General features: G+C 40.8%; 2 protein-coding genes across 2 annotated transcripts; both read left to right on the forward strand.

Moving 5' to 3' along the window:
• Window positions 1–2,733: 2,733 nt before the first annotated feature.
• Window positions 2,734–4,437, forward strand: LOC147880019 (uncharacterized). Its single transcript, XM_087371642.1, has one exon. The coding sequence runs from the start codon at window positions 2,734–2,736 to the stop codon at window positions 4,435–4,437; it is 1,704 nt and encodes a 567-aa protein (XP_087227768.1).
• A 3,001-nt stretch (window positions 4,438–7,438) lies between these two features.
• Window positions 7,439–10,509, forward strand: LOC147880020 (pentatricopeptide repeat-containing protein At1g11290, chloroplastic-like). Its single transcript, XM_087371883.1, has 2 exons — window positions 7,439–7,529; window positions 7,648–10,509. The coding sequence occupies exon 2, from the start codon at window positions 7,844–7,846 to the stop codon at window positions 9,923–9,925; it is 2,082 nt and encodes a 693-aa protein (XP_087228009.1). The 5' UTR covers window positions 7,439–7,529; window positions 7,648–7,843; the 3' UTR covers window positions 9,926–10,509.
• Window positions 10,510–19,730: the final 9,221 nt, after the last annotated feature.

A 19,730-nucleotide genomic window follows, 5' to 3' on the forward strand; every position in this document is an offset into this window, starting at 1 on the left:
TCCTCCGCCGGCCCCATCACTCCCGAAACTTGCTCCCCCTCCGACCCCCCTTGCCCTTCCCTCGTTGCCTACCTTACCCGCTCCAACCTCCTCCTCTCCTTCATCTCCTCCCTCTTCTCCGTCTCCCCCCTCACCCTGTTCTCCTTCAACAACTTCAATCCCTCCTTGAAAGGTCCGAACCTTGCTCCCCCTCCGACCCCCCTTGCCCTTCCCTCGTTGCCTACCTCACCCGCTCCAACCTCCTCCTCTCCTTCATCTCCTCCCTCTTCTCCGTCTCCCCCCTCACCCTGTTCTCCTTCAACAACTTCAATCCCTCCTTGAAAGGTCCGAACCTTGCTCCCCCTCCGACCCCCCTTGCCCTTCCCTCGTTGCCTACCTTACCCGCTCCAACCTCCTCCTCTCCTTCATCTCCTCCCTCTTCTCCGTCTCCCCCCTCACCCTGTTCTCCTTCAACAACTTCAATCCCTCCTTGAACCTTTCCCAGATCGTTGTTCCCTTCGGCAAATTGCTTCGCATCCCTGAAACCAGCTGCGGTTGCGGCCCCCAGTGCCAGCGCATCCTCACCTCTGTAAACTGCAACCGTACTCAACCCTCTTCATTCCTATAACAGGTCATCCCTTCCGTTTCTCATCAAGGAATCGTCCGCTAAGTTCTTCTCTTAATGTCAACAGGCTTCGGAAACTTACATGTCCGACACAAAAATCGATCTCAAGAGGCATTATGTCCCAGATATGTTGATAGACAAGTTTGCTTTGTGGACAGTGAAGGCGCTTCGATGGCCAACAGACTTGTTTTTCCAGGTACTCACAGGTTGTGTTTTTTGGTCTCGAATCTCGATTTTCTACTTTGCCGTTTTTGGTATTTCACTCTCATCGATGATCGAGGGTTGCTCGGGCATGCCGCCTTTGTTTTGTTTGACTGAAATACTACGCGTATGAGTACTGTTTTTCTGTTTGGAACCTTGAATCTGTTGATAATCGGATGGACGGATCTGTGAGATTTACATCCGTGGCTTGCCTTTTGTCCTTTCGTCCGTTGACGGAAGGTATGATATATATTATAATGTTGCCGCTGGAGATGACTGTTGGAAAGCATGAGAGGATCCTGTGCCCTGCATGCCAGGAGGTGCATATCGACTTTTATCGGAAACGTCTCCGAGCACCATCCTGGTCTGCAGGAGCGAGAAGGTAACGCAGGGGTTACGTGACTCCTCTCCTGCATCTTTTTCCCTTAATCTGCCTCTCTTTCTTCCTACTCCTCCTCCCTTTGTAGCGGAAGCTCAGCCAGCTGCCCATCCCTGTCTGTTTTTCTAGATGTCCTTTCTACTGCTGCAGGGCTGTTGAAGATCTCTTTTTCAGTATGTGAGTCAGTCGAATCTTGGATGCAGAAACGGTATGGGTGTCGAGCGATGATGTTGGAGACAGTAGCTGTAGTCCTTGGAATGGTGGGAGGTATGCTACTCCACTTAAGATCGCTCAAATTAAATGAACCGTCCAGATACGAATATCAAAATCAATGGCAAAGTGCACAACACTTGCAATCATATGGGATGTCATGCAGTCCCGAATCCCGATTCAGATCCTTTGAGCAATCAGGAATCATAGACAGCAAAAGCTGGGAACTTTACCGGGCTTAGTGAACAGTCTGCTTCACAGACTTCATTAAGGTTTTGTTGTTGGCTTTGAAAAAGAAGCTTTAACGAGACTGGGCAACAGATTAATGTAAAAGTGGGTAGCATAAGATCTAAGGACAATTGTTTTACAAAATACCAGAGAAACATATTGGTTGGCTATGTGTAAATCGATTGGTCCCTCAATGATAGGAAGAGAACTGATTTCATTACTCACCGAAAGAAGAATGGATTTAGGGTTTTCTTAGTGGTTCTACCTTTGATTATGTTAAGTATCAGAACAGCATCTATTACGATCATGCGAGCAGCTGAGAGGAGGTCTTCGATTACATCTGTCAAGTCTCATTCAGCAGATCTGGCAAGATCGTGTACATGTAGAAGGTGAGTGAAGCTATGAAATCTTAATGCAATTACTTTTTTCTCTTTTGTGGGTTGAAACAGTGTGTTTTGATGCAGTTTTATATTTTTCTCTATAGGTGTTGGTTGCTTTCGAATTTATTGTTATGGAAGGTTCAAGCAGTGCTAGAAGTGTTAATAAGAAAGGAAAGGGGCGTGATTTATAATTATCTTTTTTCAATAAAGTAGGTGATGAGACCCATGGTGAGCAGTCGCAAAAACATAGGGAGTTGTATGCAGATTTGTTTGGAGATGAGGATCATGATGACAGTATGGATGAGATGCAAGAATTTGAGGGACACAATGATGTAACACAACAGAGAAAGGGGATGATAGTTAGGAGGTATCGAAGTTAATGGCGCTTGCAATACCCTTGGGCATACAAGGTGCAAGTAGGGGAGAAGGTATTAGTGAAGTGTGAATATTGTACAAAGTTTACAAAAGAAAATGTGTATGCTAAGGGAGGAGCACAATCACTGCAGTTAAGTGCATTAAAGGCACATTCTAAATCAGAGCAGCATCAAAATGCAGAGATACGCTTTTGAGATTGGAAAGATCGAGAAAGAAGTCCAATAAGGGAACGATTTGATGCATTGCATGATAAAGCAAGGGAGCAAATTATATGTCTCATGAAGTGTGTTTATTTCTGCTCTTGTTTCAATATTCCATTGGAGAAGTATCCACATCTAGTCCAGTTTAATCGTTACATGGAAATGCCAAATATTTCATTAATGGATGAATATGCTTCTTATGTAAATCCAGTCTCAGCTAGAGAATTTATGATGGCACTTCAGAATTACTTTCGAGAACTATTAAGTGTAGAAATGCTGTCTAGTTCTTTCTTTTCTGTCATGGTTGATGAAAGTACAGATCGCACATTAGAGAAGCACTTGATCATTTATATCACATATTTAAAGGAGAATAAGCAGGTCACAAAGTTTACACGCTTGGTGTTTCTGTCCGATGGTGATGCCGAATCTGTATTTCAAGCAATGATGTTCTTGGAGGAAGTGAAGCTTGACATAAAGAGAATGGTTTCTATTGCTACCGATGGTGCTAGTGTGATGACAGGATCGAATATAGGAGTTGTTACACGCTTTCAAAGTATTCTTCCTAGGCTATTGGCCATACATTGTATAGCTCATCGGGAAGCTTTAGCTATAAAGGATGCAAGCAAATGCTTTTGGCAAATGGATGTGGTTGATAAGCTGGCTACAAGTGTTTACACATGGTTAGGCAAGTCAACTAAGCGTCACAATGAATTCAAAGAGTTGTTGGATGCCTTTGAGATTGTTGAGTTAAAAGCACTTCGATACCATGATGTTAGATGGTTATCTAGAGGTCAAGTGATGAAGAGGCTTGTTGAGCTTATGCCTGCAATTCTGGAAATTTGGAAAGTTCAGAATTTAAAAGGCTATCAGATAGCCACTATATTCCAAGTGCAATTTCTTATTAACCTTCTTGCAGATGTGCTGGAATTATTGAACATCCTGAGTAAGAACCTTCAACATGAAGTAGTTGATCTTATAGAAATAGGACGCAAGCTGGACAACACCTTTAATACTTTGAAGAAGATGTTTTTATGCCATAACAAGCCTTTTGGAAAGGGGAGTACATATGTAGCTCCTTTTTTGAAAATGGCAATTACAGGTGGTTTGAAATATACAAAAAATGATGCAATCAGAATTTTTAATTTAAGGTTTGTTCCAATCCCTCGAAAGCAAGAGAATGCCTCAACCTCTACTCAAGGAGAGCAGCAGCAAGAAGATGGTATCCTATTGCAGCATAGTGTGCCTTCTCAACATGATGATAATAATACGGGAAGCATAGATGATAGTATATTGTTGGGGAGAACATTTGTACAGGCTGTAATTGATGCATTGAATAGCAGATTTACAGATTTGGGTACTTTTAATGCTGTTAAGTTCTTTGAGCCCAGAAGTTATCCAGAGGATGTGGATGATAGAGAATCAAAGACTCAAGAATGGCTTGGAAAGCTACTTGAAAAATTCTGCAGCAGTTACCACCCAATTGCAAAGAAAGAGTTGTGCCTTAGTGAGCGAGAGGACTTTGTGGAGCAGCTATATACAGCAGGGTCTGATAAACGGATGCCAAAAGCATGGGAATTTTGTGTGTCCAGTGGGGGGGATGAATGGTTTTTGCAGTTTCCAGAGTTGATGCGACTATGGCAAGCCATATGGGTTATTCCAGCAAGTACAGCAGAGTGTGAAAGAGGCTTTTCAAGACAAAATAAAATCAAAACTATAGATAGAAGTAATCTAGTGTTGGAAACATTAGATGCTCATATGATGCTTGTTTCAAACCAAGTCGATCCTTCCAATGTATCTTGGTCTAGAGTTTTGGATATATGGGAAATTGAGCAAGGAAAGAGTAGAAAAATAAAGATGTGAACAATTTTACTTCTATATTATTTGTTTAGTGCTTTTTCTATATATCACTTCTATATTATTTGCTAGTGCTTTTTCTAAACATTTCTTCAATGAAAGATTTATTTATGTGGATTTTTCATGAAATAATTTTTATTAACAAATGAAAAATGGATATTCTATTTTGTTTTTCATGAGAAAAATTGGTGTATCAATTTATTTTTCAACTTACAAGTAGGGGAGTAGCTGAATTTTGTCCCTGATGGGTTAGGGAGGCTTAGACCTTTTTGAGAGAAGGGCTCCTCATAATCGTACAAGAATCCTGCAAGTGCACTTCTCCCTTCTCTTGAGGTATGTTCAACTCATAAATTTCATTTAATCCCCATGATGGGATCCCACTTCTCCACTTTCTCCCACTTTTCTTACACTTACCGCTCCTAATTATGCTTGCCATGTTTTCCACATCATGGGATCTAATTACTTTTTTCCTTTTTCCATGAAAATGGACCATGGAGTCCATGCATAAAAAGTGGAGATAGTCTTGCAAAGGTGGGGAGCATAAACATGTATCCATACCCCTCATGTATTTTTCATTTCCTCTAGTTTAATGGTTAGGGGTGTAGACAAAGTGTTCCTCGCTAAAGAGAGTGTTAAAACTTCATATATCCCGGGAGAGCTTCTATCAATTCCCTGGAGTCCGTTTTCCTTTGGTCCTCCTCTTGGGGCTAAGGGGCATCACTCATCAATTAGGTGCTCCCATTGTTCCAATAACTAGGCACACATGGTGTTCCTTCGAACCCTCATTTCCATGGTGGCAAATATCAATAATAATAATAATACCAAGGTTCATCTGAGTGATGATCAGGTGCCAGGGTCCCCAAAGTCTAAGTGGATGTCCATTTAAAAGCACATCTCTAGACTACAAGGGTCCCCGAGGGGAGGTGTGTGTGTGTGTTCTAGTGGTCACGTTACCATCGCAAAGCCCTTAGGCTACTTTCATGGATCACCTTTGCTCTCCTAAAATGCTTAACGGAATATATATCCTCAATATTCACATCCATATTCTGGCTCACAAAGGGAAAGTGATGCTACAGTTTCTGTAGGGAGATTAGCCATGGATGTATAGGATGCAACATTTGATTTTACACGTGTCATCTTCAACTTTTGGTCACTGACAGCCTACTCAATGGGATTTGTTTATGGTCAGAGATAGATGGCAGAGTAAAGGGATGCCAATTTGTTAATTGAATCCTTCAGGATTGGAAGCACATTCTCTCCCATCTTAAATGGGATGGCAGGGATACTCTGGTAGGAAACTCTTTGCGGGTTGAGAGTCTTCATTGGTCAAAAGAATTCTTTCCTCCATTGGCTTTACAAGAACCTCTACGTTCATATTTCTTTGGTCCAAAGGGAGTTGTACTGTGGATGAGCTGCTAGATGCTGTGGGTATGGTGATCTCTTTCTTGTAGCGATCAAGCGGTATGCTTTGGGACATCATTATAGGCCTCTATGGCACTTATTGTCTTGGATACTTCATGACGTTTAGCCTGTACCTCACCTTGAGATCAGTGACCATCTCAAGGACTGGGTGCTTCAACCAGATGATCATGTTTGTCATGCATTACTGTTAGTTGATATCATGGTTGCATCTTTGTGTAAGGTGCTACTACCTACTCCTTGGGTTTCTCTTCATGCCAATTGCATTTGGTTTATGACACATCTCTCCGAGGTGGTAGAAAGGATTGCAACACATTTGGGCTATAGAGCTCCCTCTTTGACAAAAAAATTTCTTATGGACAATATTGCTTGGGGTTCTTCCATTTGGCCAGATTTTGGCTCGTTGTCATATTGCTCCTACCATGTGTCGATGTTGTCTATTCTTGTAGGAGTCTATGCCTCTTCTGTTTCAGCATGCCCTAAATCTTATGATTTCCTGCTATTATTACAGCAATGGCTGCAGGCTTGATTTCCTAGTTCTTACTTTGGCAAGTGATTTTGTTTGTTTGGTTTTCATCTCCTGAGGTAGGGCTATGATCTATGTTTTTACTAGGTTTGTTACTAGGCACTATGGACCTTATGGAAGGATTGCAATCATCGGGTCTTTGGCGATCCATCCGTGGCTAAGTACCAATACTTCCACGCATCTCTATGGCCTACATGCATGTGATTTGTATTATCTTGCTTTCTTGTCATATAATGATAAGATTTGATTCTTATAACTAGCTGTCCCTTTCTTGGGGACTATGTTTCGTAATATAATGACAAATAGATTTCACCCAAAAGAAAGTGTGTGCGAATGCGTGCGTGCACATGTGTGTGTATGTGTGTGTGTGTTCCATGAATGTGTGTGTGTGTGTGTGTTCCATGTGTGTGTGTGTGTGTGTATGTGTGTGTGTGTGTGTTCTCTCTCACACACATACACACACACAAGCCACCTCCAAGTCCTCCCTCCCCCCAAACACACACACGCGTGCACACACACACACACACACACACAGAGCAAAACCATCCCAAAACTGTAACAAAGGCTTGAAGAAACCCAAAAAACACCTTGAAAATCCCCCTAAGCGATGAGGAGAGAGAGAGAGAGAGAGAGAGAGAGAGAGAGACAGAGAGAGAGTACATATCCAAACGTGTGACGAAATGTAGGGAATAATATAAGTGTGTTTACAGACTATGTCTGCCCATGCCTGCCCATGGTGCATTGAATGCATCTGGGAATAATATAAGGGTTTTTAGAGACTACATGCGCCCATGCCTGCCCATGGTGCATTGAATGCAGCTGGGCTGGATGTGGGCATTCAATCTTGCCCATCGAGCATGGCCACGATGGGCTAAGTGTGTAAACACCCTAAGACCTCAAAGAATAAATCCCCTCCATGTACGCTAACTTCAAGGAGGAGGTAATTATATGAGAGGATGATACGTGTTGGTGATACATTGGGGAGACTAGCGGAGGTAAATAAATGAGATGATGATACATGTTGTTGAAGAATGTAAAGGACCGTTTCAGTTTGAACTTTGATGATACGTCCAATTCATAGGATTGGTTCTTCTTTCCTAGAAGCTCACGTGAGCAGATGCAAGCTACCAGTTCCAATAGTAAATCATACTAGGTACATAGGAAAGCTTGAACAGTCTAGAATGACAGCTCTTGTGCAGTTCCTTCTCTGTTTTCTCTGAATGAAAAAGCAAGTTTCGTGTATTGATCCTTTCTTTATTGCTTCGAGCAAGGTGTCACGGTGATGGGGTTGGGCTCATTGAGCAATTACGAAAGCTCTGTAATGACGAACGTCTGGAGGATGCTCTCAAGGTTGCGGACCTTTTGGACCAGCAAGGGGTGCCTGTGTCAAGGGATGCCATTTATTATCTTCTGCAGGGTTGCATTAGACAGAAGGACCTGGCAGCCGCCAGACGAGTACGTTCGCTTATGGTCAGCAGGGGGCTTGATTCTGTCGCAGTTTTGGGTGACCACCTCATTCGTCTGTTTGCCTCATGTAGCAGCTTGCTGGAAGCAAAAGAAGCATTTCAGAGGGTCTCAAAACCAAGTGTGTTTACATGGAATGCCATCATTGCTGCTCATGCGCACCTTGGAGAAGGACAGTTGGCGCTGGACCTACACCATGAAATGCAGAGGGAAGGCATAAAGCCAGACAAAGTCACCTTTCTTTACATTTTAAAAGCTTGTAGTAGCATACGTGATGTTGGGCAGGGCAGGTTTATACATGACAGGACTGTAAGAAATGGGCTTGCGTCAGATACCGTTGTTGGAAGCACTCTCATTGATATGTATGGAAAATGTGGGAGTTTAGAGGAGGCACACGAAGTGTTTGATGCGCTGCCAAGTAGGAATGTGGTGTCATGGGGTGCATTGATTGCAGGATATGTCCAGCATGGTCAGGGTTTGTCTGCACTTGAGTTTTTTGAGGAAATGCAACAAGAAGGTTTAAAGCCAACGATAGTAGTTTTTTCATGCATCTTGAAAGCATGTGGCAGCATAGGGGCCATAGAATGGGGCAGGCTGATACACAAACAGATAATCAGATGTAAGCTTGAATTAGATGTGATTATTGGGAGTGCTCTTGTTGACATGTATGCTAGGTGTAAGAGGTTAGAGGAAGCTCGTCATGTGTTTGATAAATTGCCAAATCCTGATTTGGTGGCATGTGGTGCGATGATCACAGGATATGTTCAGCATGGGCATGGTTTGGTTGCACTTCGACTCTTTGAAAAGTTACAAGTGGAAGGCATAAAGCCGGATGCTGTCATTTTTTCATGCATCTTGAAGGCAATTGGGAGCTCAGGGACCATATGGCATGGCAGAAGGATACATCAGCAGATAGTCTGTAGAGGAATTGAATCACATGTGATTGTTGGGAATGCCCTTGTAGACATGTATGCCAAATTTGGCATCTTGGAGGAGGCTGATAAAGTATTTGACAAACTGCCAACTCGAAATGTGGTATCATGGGCTGCAATGATCACAGGACTTGTGCAACATGGAATTTACTTTCCTGCTTTAGAACTTTTTAGTAAAATGCTACAGGAAGGTGTCAAGCCAGATAAAGTCTTGTTTATAGGCCTTTTGAAAGCATGCACTGGTATAGGAGTCACGGGGCATGGCAAGCTTATCCATGAGCAAATCGCTAGAAATGGCTTTGAATTGGATGTGCTCATTGGGAATGCCCTTATTGACATGTATGCCAAATGTGGGAACTTGGGGGAGGCACACAGGGTTTTTGAAGTCTTGCCTGAGCGAGATGTTGTGTCTTGGGGTACAATGGTTGCAGGATATGCTCTCTATGGCCAATGTAGGCTGGCCAGGCAATGCTTTGAGGATATGCAACAAGAAGGGTTGAAGCCAGATGACATGATATTTACAAATGTACTTGCTCTTTGCAGCCATGTGGGTCTATTAGAGGAAGGTTGTCATTACTTCAACTCTATGAGAGAGGAGCATGGCATTAGGCCAAGTGCTGAACACTATAGTTGCATGGTAGACCTTCTCAGCCGTGCAGGATACTTGAATGAGGCGGAAGATTTACTCCAAAGTATTCCGGTGCTACCAGACATTATTAATTGGAGGTCTTTGCTTGCTGGCTGCAGAACACACAAACATGTGGAGCTTGGGATGCGATGCTTTGATCAAGTTGTCAATTTGAAGCCCAATGATGCTGCTGCATATGTTGTCATGTCAAACATTTATGCTGACGCTCACATGTGGGAAGACGCTGATAAAATAAAAGTACTTAGAAAGGGACCTGTTGCCCCAAAAAGACCTGGGCAGGCCTGTGTTGAAGTCAATAACATGGTGCATGAGTTCATGATGGGAGGGCGAAACCTCCCACATGTTGGTTTGATCTATGCCAAGATAAAAAGATTAAGTGGCCTCGTGAAAGGGGTAGGATATGTACCACAATTACACTTGGTGTTAGATTCGTTGTGGGATGAGGACAAGGAACAGACCTTGGTAGGACACTTTTGTGAGAAATCCACTGTTTTGGGCACCTGAATGCAGCTGAAGATTATACTTCTTGGGCCACCATAAACCTGGGAAATATATTGACTTCCATAATGCATTGAGGCTGCACCCAAAGTCAAAATAAGAGAGGGATGCACATTGTGTTGACTTAAAGAATGGTGTCTTTCTTGACAAAGGGTTACGCTAACTCCATACTCAGGGCGGGAAGGTCTGTTTGCCATATGCAGACAAAGCCGATTCCTCTTTGCTCTCCACCTCCCATCCTTTTCAGGTCCTACTTGCCCCTCCACTCAGTCTTGTGCCTGCCTTTGTTGCCCCTCTACAAGAGAGAGAGGGGGTGACTTCGGCAAAGGCGAGGTAAGATCTATGGAGAGCATATTGTTTATTCAATATATAAGGGAACGGATTATAATCTGCACGACTTACAGGGCTTGCAAAGTTCAAATGAGACATCCAATTTACACCTTAGAGCAAAGGAGGAGAAGAGATGGTTCTATTCTGACTTGCCAGCTATGAAGATCTTCGAAACCACCATAATCTGTATGCCGTGGAGCCAAACAATTGGTATTGTCTATTTCATCAGGCAACCAAACAAATGTCCAATATTGTAAACATATGCCAGGATGTAGGAATTCGCTTGTAGATACATCCATGAACATCAACAGTTGGCGATGGTATAAACATTGCTTGCTGCACATAGTTGCTGGTGTAGGTACTAGTTCCAGTGTAGAATTTGGAAATATGGTCTATAGTGGACATTAACAGGGTGTGTGTGTGTGTGTCTTTACGGGTACGTGCGCACATGAGAGAGAGAGAGAGAGAGAGAGAGAGGATAATCATTTAAGCGTCGAGGCTTAATACGAACTATGGGATGAAAAGAGCGAGCATGACATCCAGCATAGAGGAGCACATAAAGCATCTCCAATTCTATCCTATATTATTCCAAGCTGCATCTATAACAGACGGAATATCTTTAGAGTCAGCTTTGAAATCCTTTATGAGTGTCTCTTCCATCTCGACAAACTGCCCGCTTGCCTTCCTTTCTGGCTGCTTTTTACCTTTAGAGAGAGATTTTTAGCACCTCCAGAAGTCCAAAATGGCCCATGAGACCAAATCAGATATAAATGATTAGGTCTGCAGCTCCTATAGGGGAACTAGAGATGCCTATTACATCATAACCAAGTTATTTTTATTATTTTTATCTTTCTTTTAGTCTTGTTTTATGTCTCTTACAAACCCCCTTCTTCCTTTGTCTCTTTTTCTCTTTCCTTCATCTTTCGCTCTTTTAACAAAATGCTTTCCTCCCCCCTTTTTCGTTTTTATCCAGGCAATAGTGGAGCAGAGTCTATTGTATTTTGGTCCTCACTTGGGTTTCTTCATCCTTTTGTACCACGGTTTCATAGTAGATGATATTGGGTACCGAGATACCCCATTACACTCCCCTTCCTAGGCCTCCCCAAGGAGTACATCCCTTTGGATATGATTGTGGATGACCCAAAATACTTGCCCTAAGGAGGTCTTGCTGGACAGAGGGGTTTTTTGGCATCAATTGTTATGCCAGAACTGGGGTATGGCATGCAGGTGCTTTGGTTCATCCCGGTGCTGTGCCTTCTCCTTTATTCTAGGTGTGTGGGTAGATAGTCGTTTTCGGATGTCCAGATCATGGTTAGCTTTGTGCCCAATGAGTGCTAGTCGTATGTAATGTAGAATGAAACGTAGGGGCAAGGCGTTGTACTTAGAAACAAACCAGATAAGCAAAGAGAGAGTGCGCAAGGAATTGGAAAAGAGATATATAACCAGCACTTTGGCCACACTATGCGGCTCTCACAAACTATATGAGCACCATAACAGACATGACACATGATTCCTTAGCTTAGACCTGACTAACAGTTAGTTTTATTTTATCTAGAACCAAAATTGGTACTGTATGGTTGAGCAAAAAATACCATAAAAGATAACATATAAAAAAGGACCATATATTTTATTGCATCGACATTGGCTATTTATGCATTGGTTAAAACAATGGCTCACCTAGTACTTTTATCAACAAACACCAGTACCATTTAACAGCACCAATACCATGTAAGAACACCCATACATTTATCAACTTACTATTAATTTTATCAGCAAAATAACCAGCAAAGTCTGTATTACAGAGTAACCAGTACAAGTCTATATGTAGAAAGTAACAATATCTGTATTCATCAATGTACAAGTCCTTTACAATCTGGCCTTCAAGGCCTAGTGTATGGTGGGTATTGGCTTACATAAGGGTTATGCCTAAGAATCTGTTGGGACATCTCATGTGGAAGGTCTACTATTCTTTGTTGGATGATAAACTAGCCCGTGGGCTTTGGATCTTTAGTTAACTGTGAAACGACAACATCAACACACCCCATGTCAGCATAATCTGCAAGGAAGATTTCAATGAATAATTTGGTTAGATGCTCACCACGGGCAGTTGCTGCTGCAATGCGCTCAATCACATGGCCTTCATAAGGGTATGTCATTGTAAAGGCAGGAACACCTTCGCTGGCATTTGCTAAATCCAATAAGTATGGGAGCAACTGATCTAATGGCTCATCATCATTAGGATCTCCATCATAGGTGAAAGGAGTTATGCAGGAACCAGGTGGATTTAATGCTGCTTTCAAAGGAGTGTCATTAACCAGGTGTGTGTTCATGGGATCATAGTCAATGTCATGCATAGCCAATGCACTAAATGGCTTAAGCAAACACATCTCATCGAGCCGTGTTGGGTGGTGGAATTCTTCCCTTGTATAACAATGCTCCTGTGCAAAGTTGAACAAGAACTTGAACTCCCTAAACTCATCATATCCCAATTTGCTTTCTATCAAAGACACTATGGGACTGACATTTCTCCTTGTCATACTACTCCATGTAGCGATCTCAAAATGCTCCCACAAAGATTTCATGAAATTGATCAACTGTGGCCGCAAAGAGATGACATGGTTGCCTAATTTATGAACATCACCACCTTGGGCCATTTCAGCTGCCACCACCTCTTTAACAATATTCGATTCAAATCAAAGATTAACAACTTTTTTCGAGGCTGGACATCTCCGGAGTCACCTACAAGCAACAATACATATACAAATCCATCATACTTGAGTCGATGAATTGCAAAAAGAATTTCATTAAAAAAACAAGGAAGATAAATTGCAAAAATAATTTCATTCAAAAAGCAAGAAGATAAATTGTACAAAAAACAAGAAGATTAATTGCAAAAAGAGTTTCATTTAAAACTTGCGAGACCAGCTCTCATACAATGTCATTTCATAGATGATCTGGTCCTAACATTTGGGGTTGGGCATTTGCTAGGATCAATCAAATACAACTTAGTAACTATTTGACTAAATTTCCTCTTCTTTGTCCTCGCAAAAAGAAGGTTACCTAGTATTGTGTCATCCTCCATTTGCTCTCCATCAGAGCTATCAGGCAGTTTAGGCTTTAGCCCTGATATAATCTCAACTGCCTCAGTGACCCTCTCACCTGCTATCTGTTTCGATCTTTTCACCACTATCTGTGTGTTCACCCTTGCTGTTCTTTCCAGTCAACTCCCCACCGCCACCTATGTCTTCGTCCTTGCTGTGGTTTCTCGACAAGTCCTGCACGTCCAATCTTGCTATTGCTTCCTCTATAATCCTATCTGGTTGCTGTAGATTTTCTTCATCCAAGTTCAACAAATCATCTTCATCCGAGTGCTGATCATCTTCGATGTCTCTAGTTAGATTGTCTACAAAGAAATAAAGTCAGATAAAAAATGCATTTGAGGTGTTGTATACAGAAGACTGTAAATGTGCATCTTCACAAAAAAATACATAGCCTCCTTTTCCTCTATATTCTTGCTTCTGTACAATGACCGCACAACATATTTCTTCTTGTGTTGTATGTGGTGCTTCATCTTAGTAAGAGCTTCCTTAACTGACAAACTTTCCTCTGCTGAACAATATATAATACATGAATAAATGCGATATATAAAAAGGAATAAATGAAATAGATAAAACAAGAACTTATAAAAATAAATACCCTCTTTTGGCCACATAGGGGAAAAAAACAGTCCTACCTCTCTCCTGTGCAACTTTCAGGTCCCCCTGTGCCACTGCCTGCTACTTTTTTACTTTGTCCAACATTTCATCCTCATCATATTCCTGATCCCCAACATCCTCCAAGGAGTTATCTTCCAACCGACTTCCATCGAATAGTTGTTCATTGTCTTCTTTTCCACACGAGGCATGCCCCTCTACCTGTTGTTCTTTCTTGGTGTCTATGAACACATTTGAAATGTTAGGAGTTTCGCATTTCTCATTTTCAACAGCTTTAGCTTGCTTTGTACCAGTCTTCAACTTTTCTGGACATGGTATTTCGGTGTCTTTACCTGTTTGTGTAAGGAAAAGAACAATTATTTGAAATTGATTTCAAAAGGCAAATAGAATATTTAAAGATAGACTATAATCAAAAAAATAGTAGTATTTAAACTTGAAGGAAATATGGCCCTTGAGGGGTCCCCTTTAGGGGAAAGGGACATATTTCAACACAACCCTTACAACTAAAGGGGACCCCTCAAGGGCCATATTTCCATTGATTGTATTGGAGTCCAAATGTGATTGGTACTAACTAGTACTAAGTGCTACTAATAGTGCTAAATACTACTAATACTGCTAAGTACTAAACAGTACTAATGCTAATCCTAATACTGATACATAATACTAAGTGCTAACTAAGGTACTAAATACTACTAATACTAAATAGTACTAAGTGCTAACTAGCGCTAAATACTACTAAATACTACTGAGACTAAATCCTGCTAAATACTACTGATACTAAATAGTACTAAGTGCTAACTAGTGCTAAATACTACTAAATACTACTGGTACTACTAAATAGTACTAAATGCTACATATTAAATAGTACTAACTGCTAACTTAGAGTGTTGAAATAGTAGATGATAAATAGTATTAAACATTAAATAGTACTGAATGTTGAATAGTACTAAATGATGAATAGTAGTAAATACTAAATTATAGTTCTAAAAACTAAATAGTACTAAATACTAAATAGTACTAAATGCTAGACAGTGCTAAATGGTACTAAATGCTTAGTAGTATTTAGCCTTTTAGGCTACCCTTTTAGTACTTAATGATATATAGTACTACATGCTAGGTGGTGCTAATATTACTAAATGTTGAACAGTCCTAAATGCTAAATAGTACTAAATGCTAAATAGTGTTGAATAGTACTACCTGTCAAATACTACTAAATGTCGAATAGTGTTAAATGTTAAATAGTGTTGAAACACAGAGTACTAGCAGTGCTAGATATTGCTAACTAGTACTAAATGCTTAGTAGTATTTAGCCTTTTTAGCTATCCTTTTAGTACTAAATACATAGTACTAGCAGTGCTAGATAGTGCTGAAACACAAATGTACTAGCAGTGCTAGATAGTGCCAAATAGTACTAAATGCTAGGTAGTGCTAATATTACTAAATGCTGAACAGTCCTAAATGCTAAATAATACTTGATGCTAAATAGTGTTGAATAGTACTAAATGACAAATTCTACTAAATGCCAAATAGTGTTAAATGCTAAATAGTGCTAAAACACACAGTACTAGCAGTGCTAGATAGTGCTAAATAGTACTAAAAGCTAAATAGTACTACTAAATGCTAAATAGTGCTGAATACTACTAAATGCTAAATAGTACTGAATACTACTAAATGCTAAATAGTACTGAATACTACTAAATGCTAAATAGTGCTAGATAGTACTAAAGTCTAGATAGTGCAAAATGTTAAACATTGCTAAATGCCAAATAGTTCTAAATCCTAAATATTGTTAAATCACATAAACAGTACTAAATGCTAAATAGTGCTAAATAGTACTAAAGTCTAGATAGTGCAAAATGTTAAACATTGCTAGATGCCAAATAGTTCTAAATCATAAATATTGCTAAATCACATAAACAGTACTATTTAGTACTAAATAACTGACTTCAAATGTTCAGCATGTACAATATTATATTACTCTATTGAGTAATAAGTAATAAGAAAAAAAGAGTGAAGAAAATATACTTGCTTTGTCAAAGCCCATGGCAGCCAACCATGCATTTGACACCAATACATTACAGGACGGATGAATACATTGCAAGTTCTCATAAAAATGAAATGCTGCACACATGATGTGGTATGTGTGCAAGCATGGTGCAAAAAGCACATCAATAGTTTCTTGAGAAAATCCAAGCCCATAGAAAACACACATGCACATTTATTGAAAGGGTAAGTACACACTACTTGTACAAGGACCCACCTCTAAAACCTAAAACATCAATTTGTACATGGAAGTTAAGAATCTCACCATTCAATATTCACGTTCATAGTCACTGCTGTAGAGCTTATGGGATGGTGAGTTGGTGCTGGATTCAAAACTCCGGGACCCTGACTTGGAAGCTTCTCAATCAAATGTTGCACGTTACTCAAAAAACTTGAACTTGCTTTGTAGTGCTCTCCAATGCTAATTTGCTATATTTTTGCCAATTCAAATATTACTTTTGCTGCATCCACAGTTCTATCTCAAGTTTTGCTACATCCTTCAAGAACTCATCCTGTAGTACACTACCATGTAATAGATTGTCTACTTTACTATGCACCCAGCTAAGTATATATACAATTGATTCAACTATTGTGAGGGCTTCGCCCTCAGTTCCAGTAGCAGCCTCAAAATCTGCATGCAATCTTGCATTCTCCTTTGACACTGTACCCTTCCACTCATGCAATACACCTTCTTGCTCCATGCTGAACTTCCGTTGATTTGGTAAACTTACAACCTCCCATTTTGCTGTAGATGTGTCTACATCACATTCTGCTTGATACATGTGCTGTCCAAGCTAGCCGAGTGTAGATTCACTTCTCTATGTTGGGCAAAGTCATCCCAATTCACATTTACTCCATGAGTAGATGCAGCGAATGAAAAATCAACACTGTACCAACTTCATTGTTCGTGACTATTTTCGAATTGTAAATCCTATAGTAAATCTTCATAGAATCGTTCAACAATAATTTCTTCAGCCGACCTATATGAAAGCCACACCAGCTCTCTTTGTCGTTGTTTTCCCATATTTCTCTGATCCAGGTGTCCAACTCCAAATATGAGTCTGGCTTCGCTCTCGGGAAAAGTCTCCATCTAAGATTGACTCCAATCAGAATTGCTATTGGTTTGCTATCCTTTCTTTGGCTTCTCTTTGGTTAGAGTCAGAATAAAAGATGCATTGCTGTCCGTAGCCTTTGCCTTCTCTTTGGTTGCAGACCTCCTGGATGGAGTGTTTCTTCTTGGTGGGAGAAAGGACATCGGGCTTCTTGGAGGCAAGAGATGTGATGCCTTTGGGCTTCCTTGGAGACATGGCGGTCTTTAGCTACTACGAAGAGAGTAACACTTTAGTACTAGGACTGACACTAAGATGAAATGGAGTAAAATGACAAAGAGAGAGAGAGAGAGAGAGAGAGAGCAACAACAAAAGCAAAAAGTTTACACGTCGACAGAAGGAATGGCAAAAGACAGTTGCATGCAAGTCCGAATATTGAATTATAGGGGGAAAGCATTTAGAGAATGGCAAAAAAGAAAATAACGAATAGAGAATGGGGGAAAAGAGAAGAATGAATAGAGAGAGAGAGAGAGAGAGAGAGAGAGAGAGAGAGAGAGAGAGAGAGAGAGAGAGAGAGAGAGAGAGTACTCACGAGAGAGCGACCCGCGTCAATGTCATGCCAAAAAATTCGAGGTGAAAATCAGAAGTCCAGAAGTTCGAAAGTGAAAGCTGGAAATCAAAAGTTCAGAAGTTTGAAAGTGGAAGTGATAGAGTGCACGTTTGAAAGTGAAACACATGACAGGAGACGCAGTGCATGAAAATGTGTGTATGAGCATGAGAATGCATACATGAGAATATCTTGCGCATGAGAATCTATAATCAATAAATATATTACTGCACATCGATTCGAGAAATATCTCCCTTTCGCACACTACTTAGTACTACCATATTCTTGCCAATAGTACATACACTGTAGCATGCTTTCACCCTGAGTCCCATTGTAATCTAGCCTTTTGCTTATGCTGAGAGCACATGCAATAAGGGCATGTGAATCTTGCATTTTTCCCTATATCATAGCCATGCAAGCACTTGAGGTTTCCAAAATCACTAGCAAGATGCCATTCAACTCAAAATGTTCCATGGCCATCTACTATCAATGTTTTTCCTTCCTCTTGTCTTTGGATCATGTTGATTCTATCTAGAACCCACTTCAATGGCTCACAACACTCTTTCGAAGTCTCAAATGCTACAAGCCACCATATATCTGTCTCTGATTGTGAACTGAGAAATCGTGCTCTACTTCGTTGTTCCCTTGAACAAAGGCTAAGGCTTTGTTCATTATAAAGCAAATGCTCACTCTCTCGAACTTGTGTTCTTTCACCAATTGAGATTCATCCATTTTGATGACAAAAATGAGCATGCCATTGCATTTTGTACAACAAAAGAGAGAAATAGTGAGGATAAGCATGATATAGGAAATGAACTAAGTAAAGTACAATGCTGAAATGGATTTCCTCTTACCATCTTCCCTCATGCCATAGAATTTGACCATTACTTATTGCAGTTTCTCAACATCTAAGTAGACATTGTTGAAAGCATTCATCTCAAAGGTTTGCAAACCATATTTCTTTTTACTCTTCCAAGTAATTGTGCCCCTTATGTAATGGTACCCTCCAAGCATTTATCTAGCATGTTGGTTTGTTTCTCACCGTGCACGCCTCATAGACTAAGGTGTGGGTAGTGGCACCGTAGACTTCTTATACTTTCCTAGAATAGCAGACTTGAAAATTTTAAAAATAGATATGTAAGCTTCATGACCTACACCAACAGTATCACAAGCTATAAGCATGTCCTTTGCATCCACAATGTCCTTGAAGTCCTTCATCACCTCTTCAGCAACTTGCACACGTAGGTTCTTGTGTCTTGGGTCCCTTGGTATCCCAATGACATAGCTTGACTACAATAAACTAGGTAGAGCATATGAACAATGAATATCATCCTCGTCCGTTCTTCCCATCACATCTTCCTTGAAGTTCCTAAAGAGGAACACAAGCAAAACTTAGTTACAAACATTGGAGCACAAAAGAGTGTAATTTTGTTGGAACATTTGATAACCAACCTTGTATCTCGGATTTTTTGAATGTGCTAGTTGCTCTACTTTGGCTCTACACGTCTTGCTTGCTTTCATAGCCACTGTTTGAGCATTTTTCAACTGATTGCAATAACCAAGCAACCCCGCATGTCCATCTTCAACAAACCAAACTAGGTCATGCATTGTATGAAAAGGAGGGCTCTTTTGGTTGGCAGGATCTAAAGGATATAAGGATCCTTCTACCCAAACGTTAAGATGCCTCTTTTCTTGTAAATGAAGACTATGGATGTTGGAATCTCCCCTCAATCCCAGACTACATGTGCTTGTATATTTAGCCTCCAACTCTAAGTGAACCTAGTACTTGTTGGAGACATTTTTGAATGGTGCCAGAGTAAAGGAGTGTAGAGGTGGCATAAAGAAGGAGAAGGTGTGAATAATCAGGCTTAAAGTAGCACACAAGAAGGGGGAGGGCGAGGAGGAGGAGGGATGGAGGAGGGAGGACCGACAGTTGAAGAGGAGGGATGGAGAGAGAGGAACAAGCGTGGAGGAGGAGGAAAGGGGGCAAGACAAGCAGGTGTGGAGCAGGATCAGGAAGGGAGGAGCAGGAGGAGGGGGAAGGAGGAGTAGGCATGGAGGAGGAGGAG

The sequence above is a fragment of the Dipteris shenzhenensis genome, chromosome 33 (genome assembly GCF_047967505.1).
Source record: "Dipteris shenzhenensis isolate YYH24624 ecotype China chromosome 33, Dip_SZ_1.0, whole genome shotgun sequence".
In the NCBI taxonomy this organism is placed as follows: domain Eukaryota; kingdom Viridiplantae; phylum Streptophyta; class Polypodiopsida; order Gleicheniales; family Dipteridaceae; genus Dipteris; species Dipteris shenzhenensis.

Excerpts from the sequence above, each read along its gene's own strand:
- LOC147880020 (XM_087371883.1), top strand. The coding sequence starts at position 7,844 with ATGGTCAGCAGGGGGCTTGATTCTGTCGCAGTTTTGGGTGACCACCTC.
- LOC147880019 (XM_087371642.1), top strand. The coding sequence starts at position 2,734 with ATGGAAATGCCAAATATTTCATTAATGGATGAATATGCTTCTTATGTA.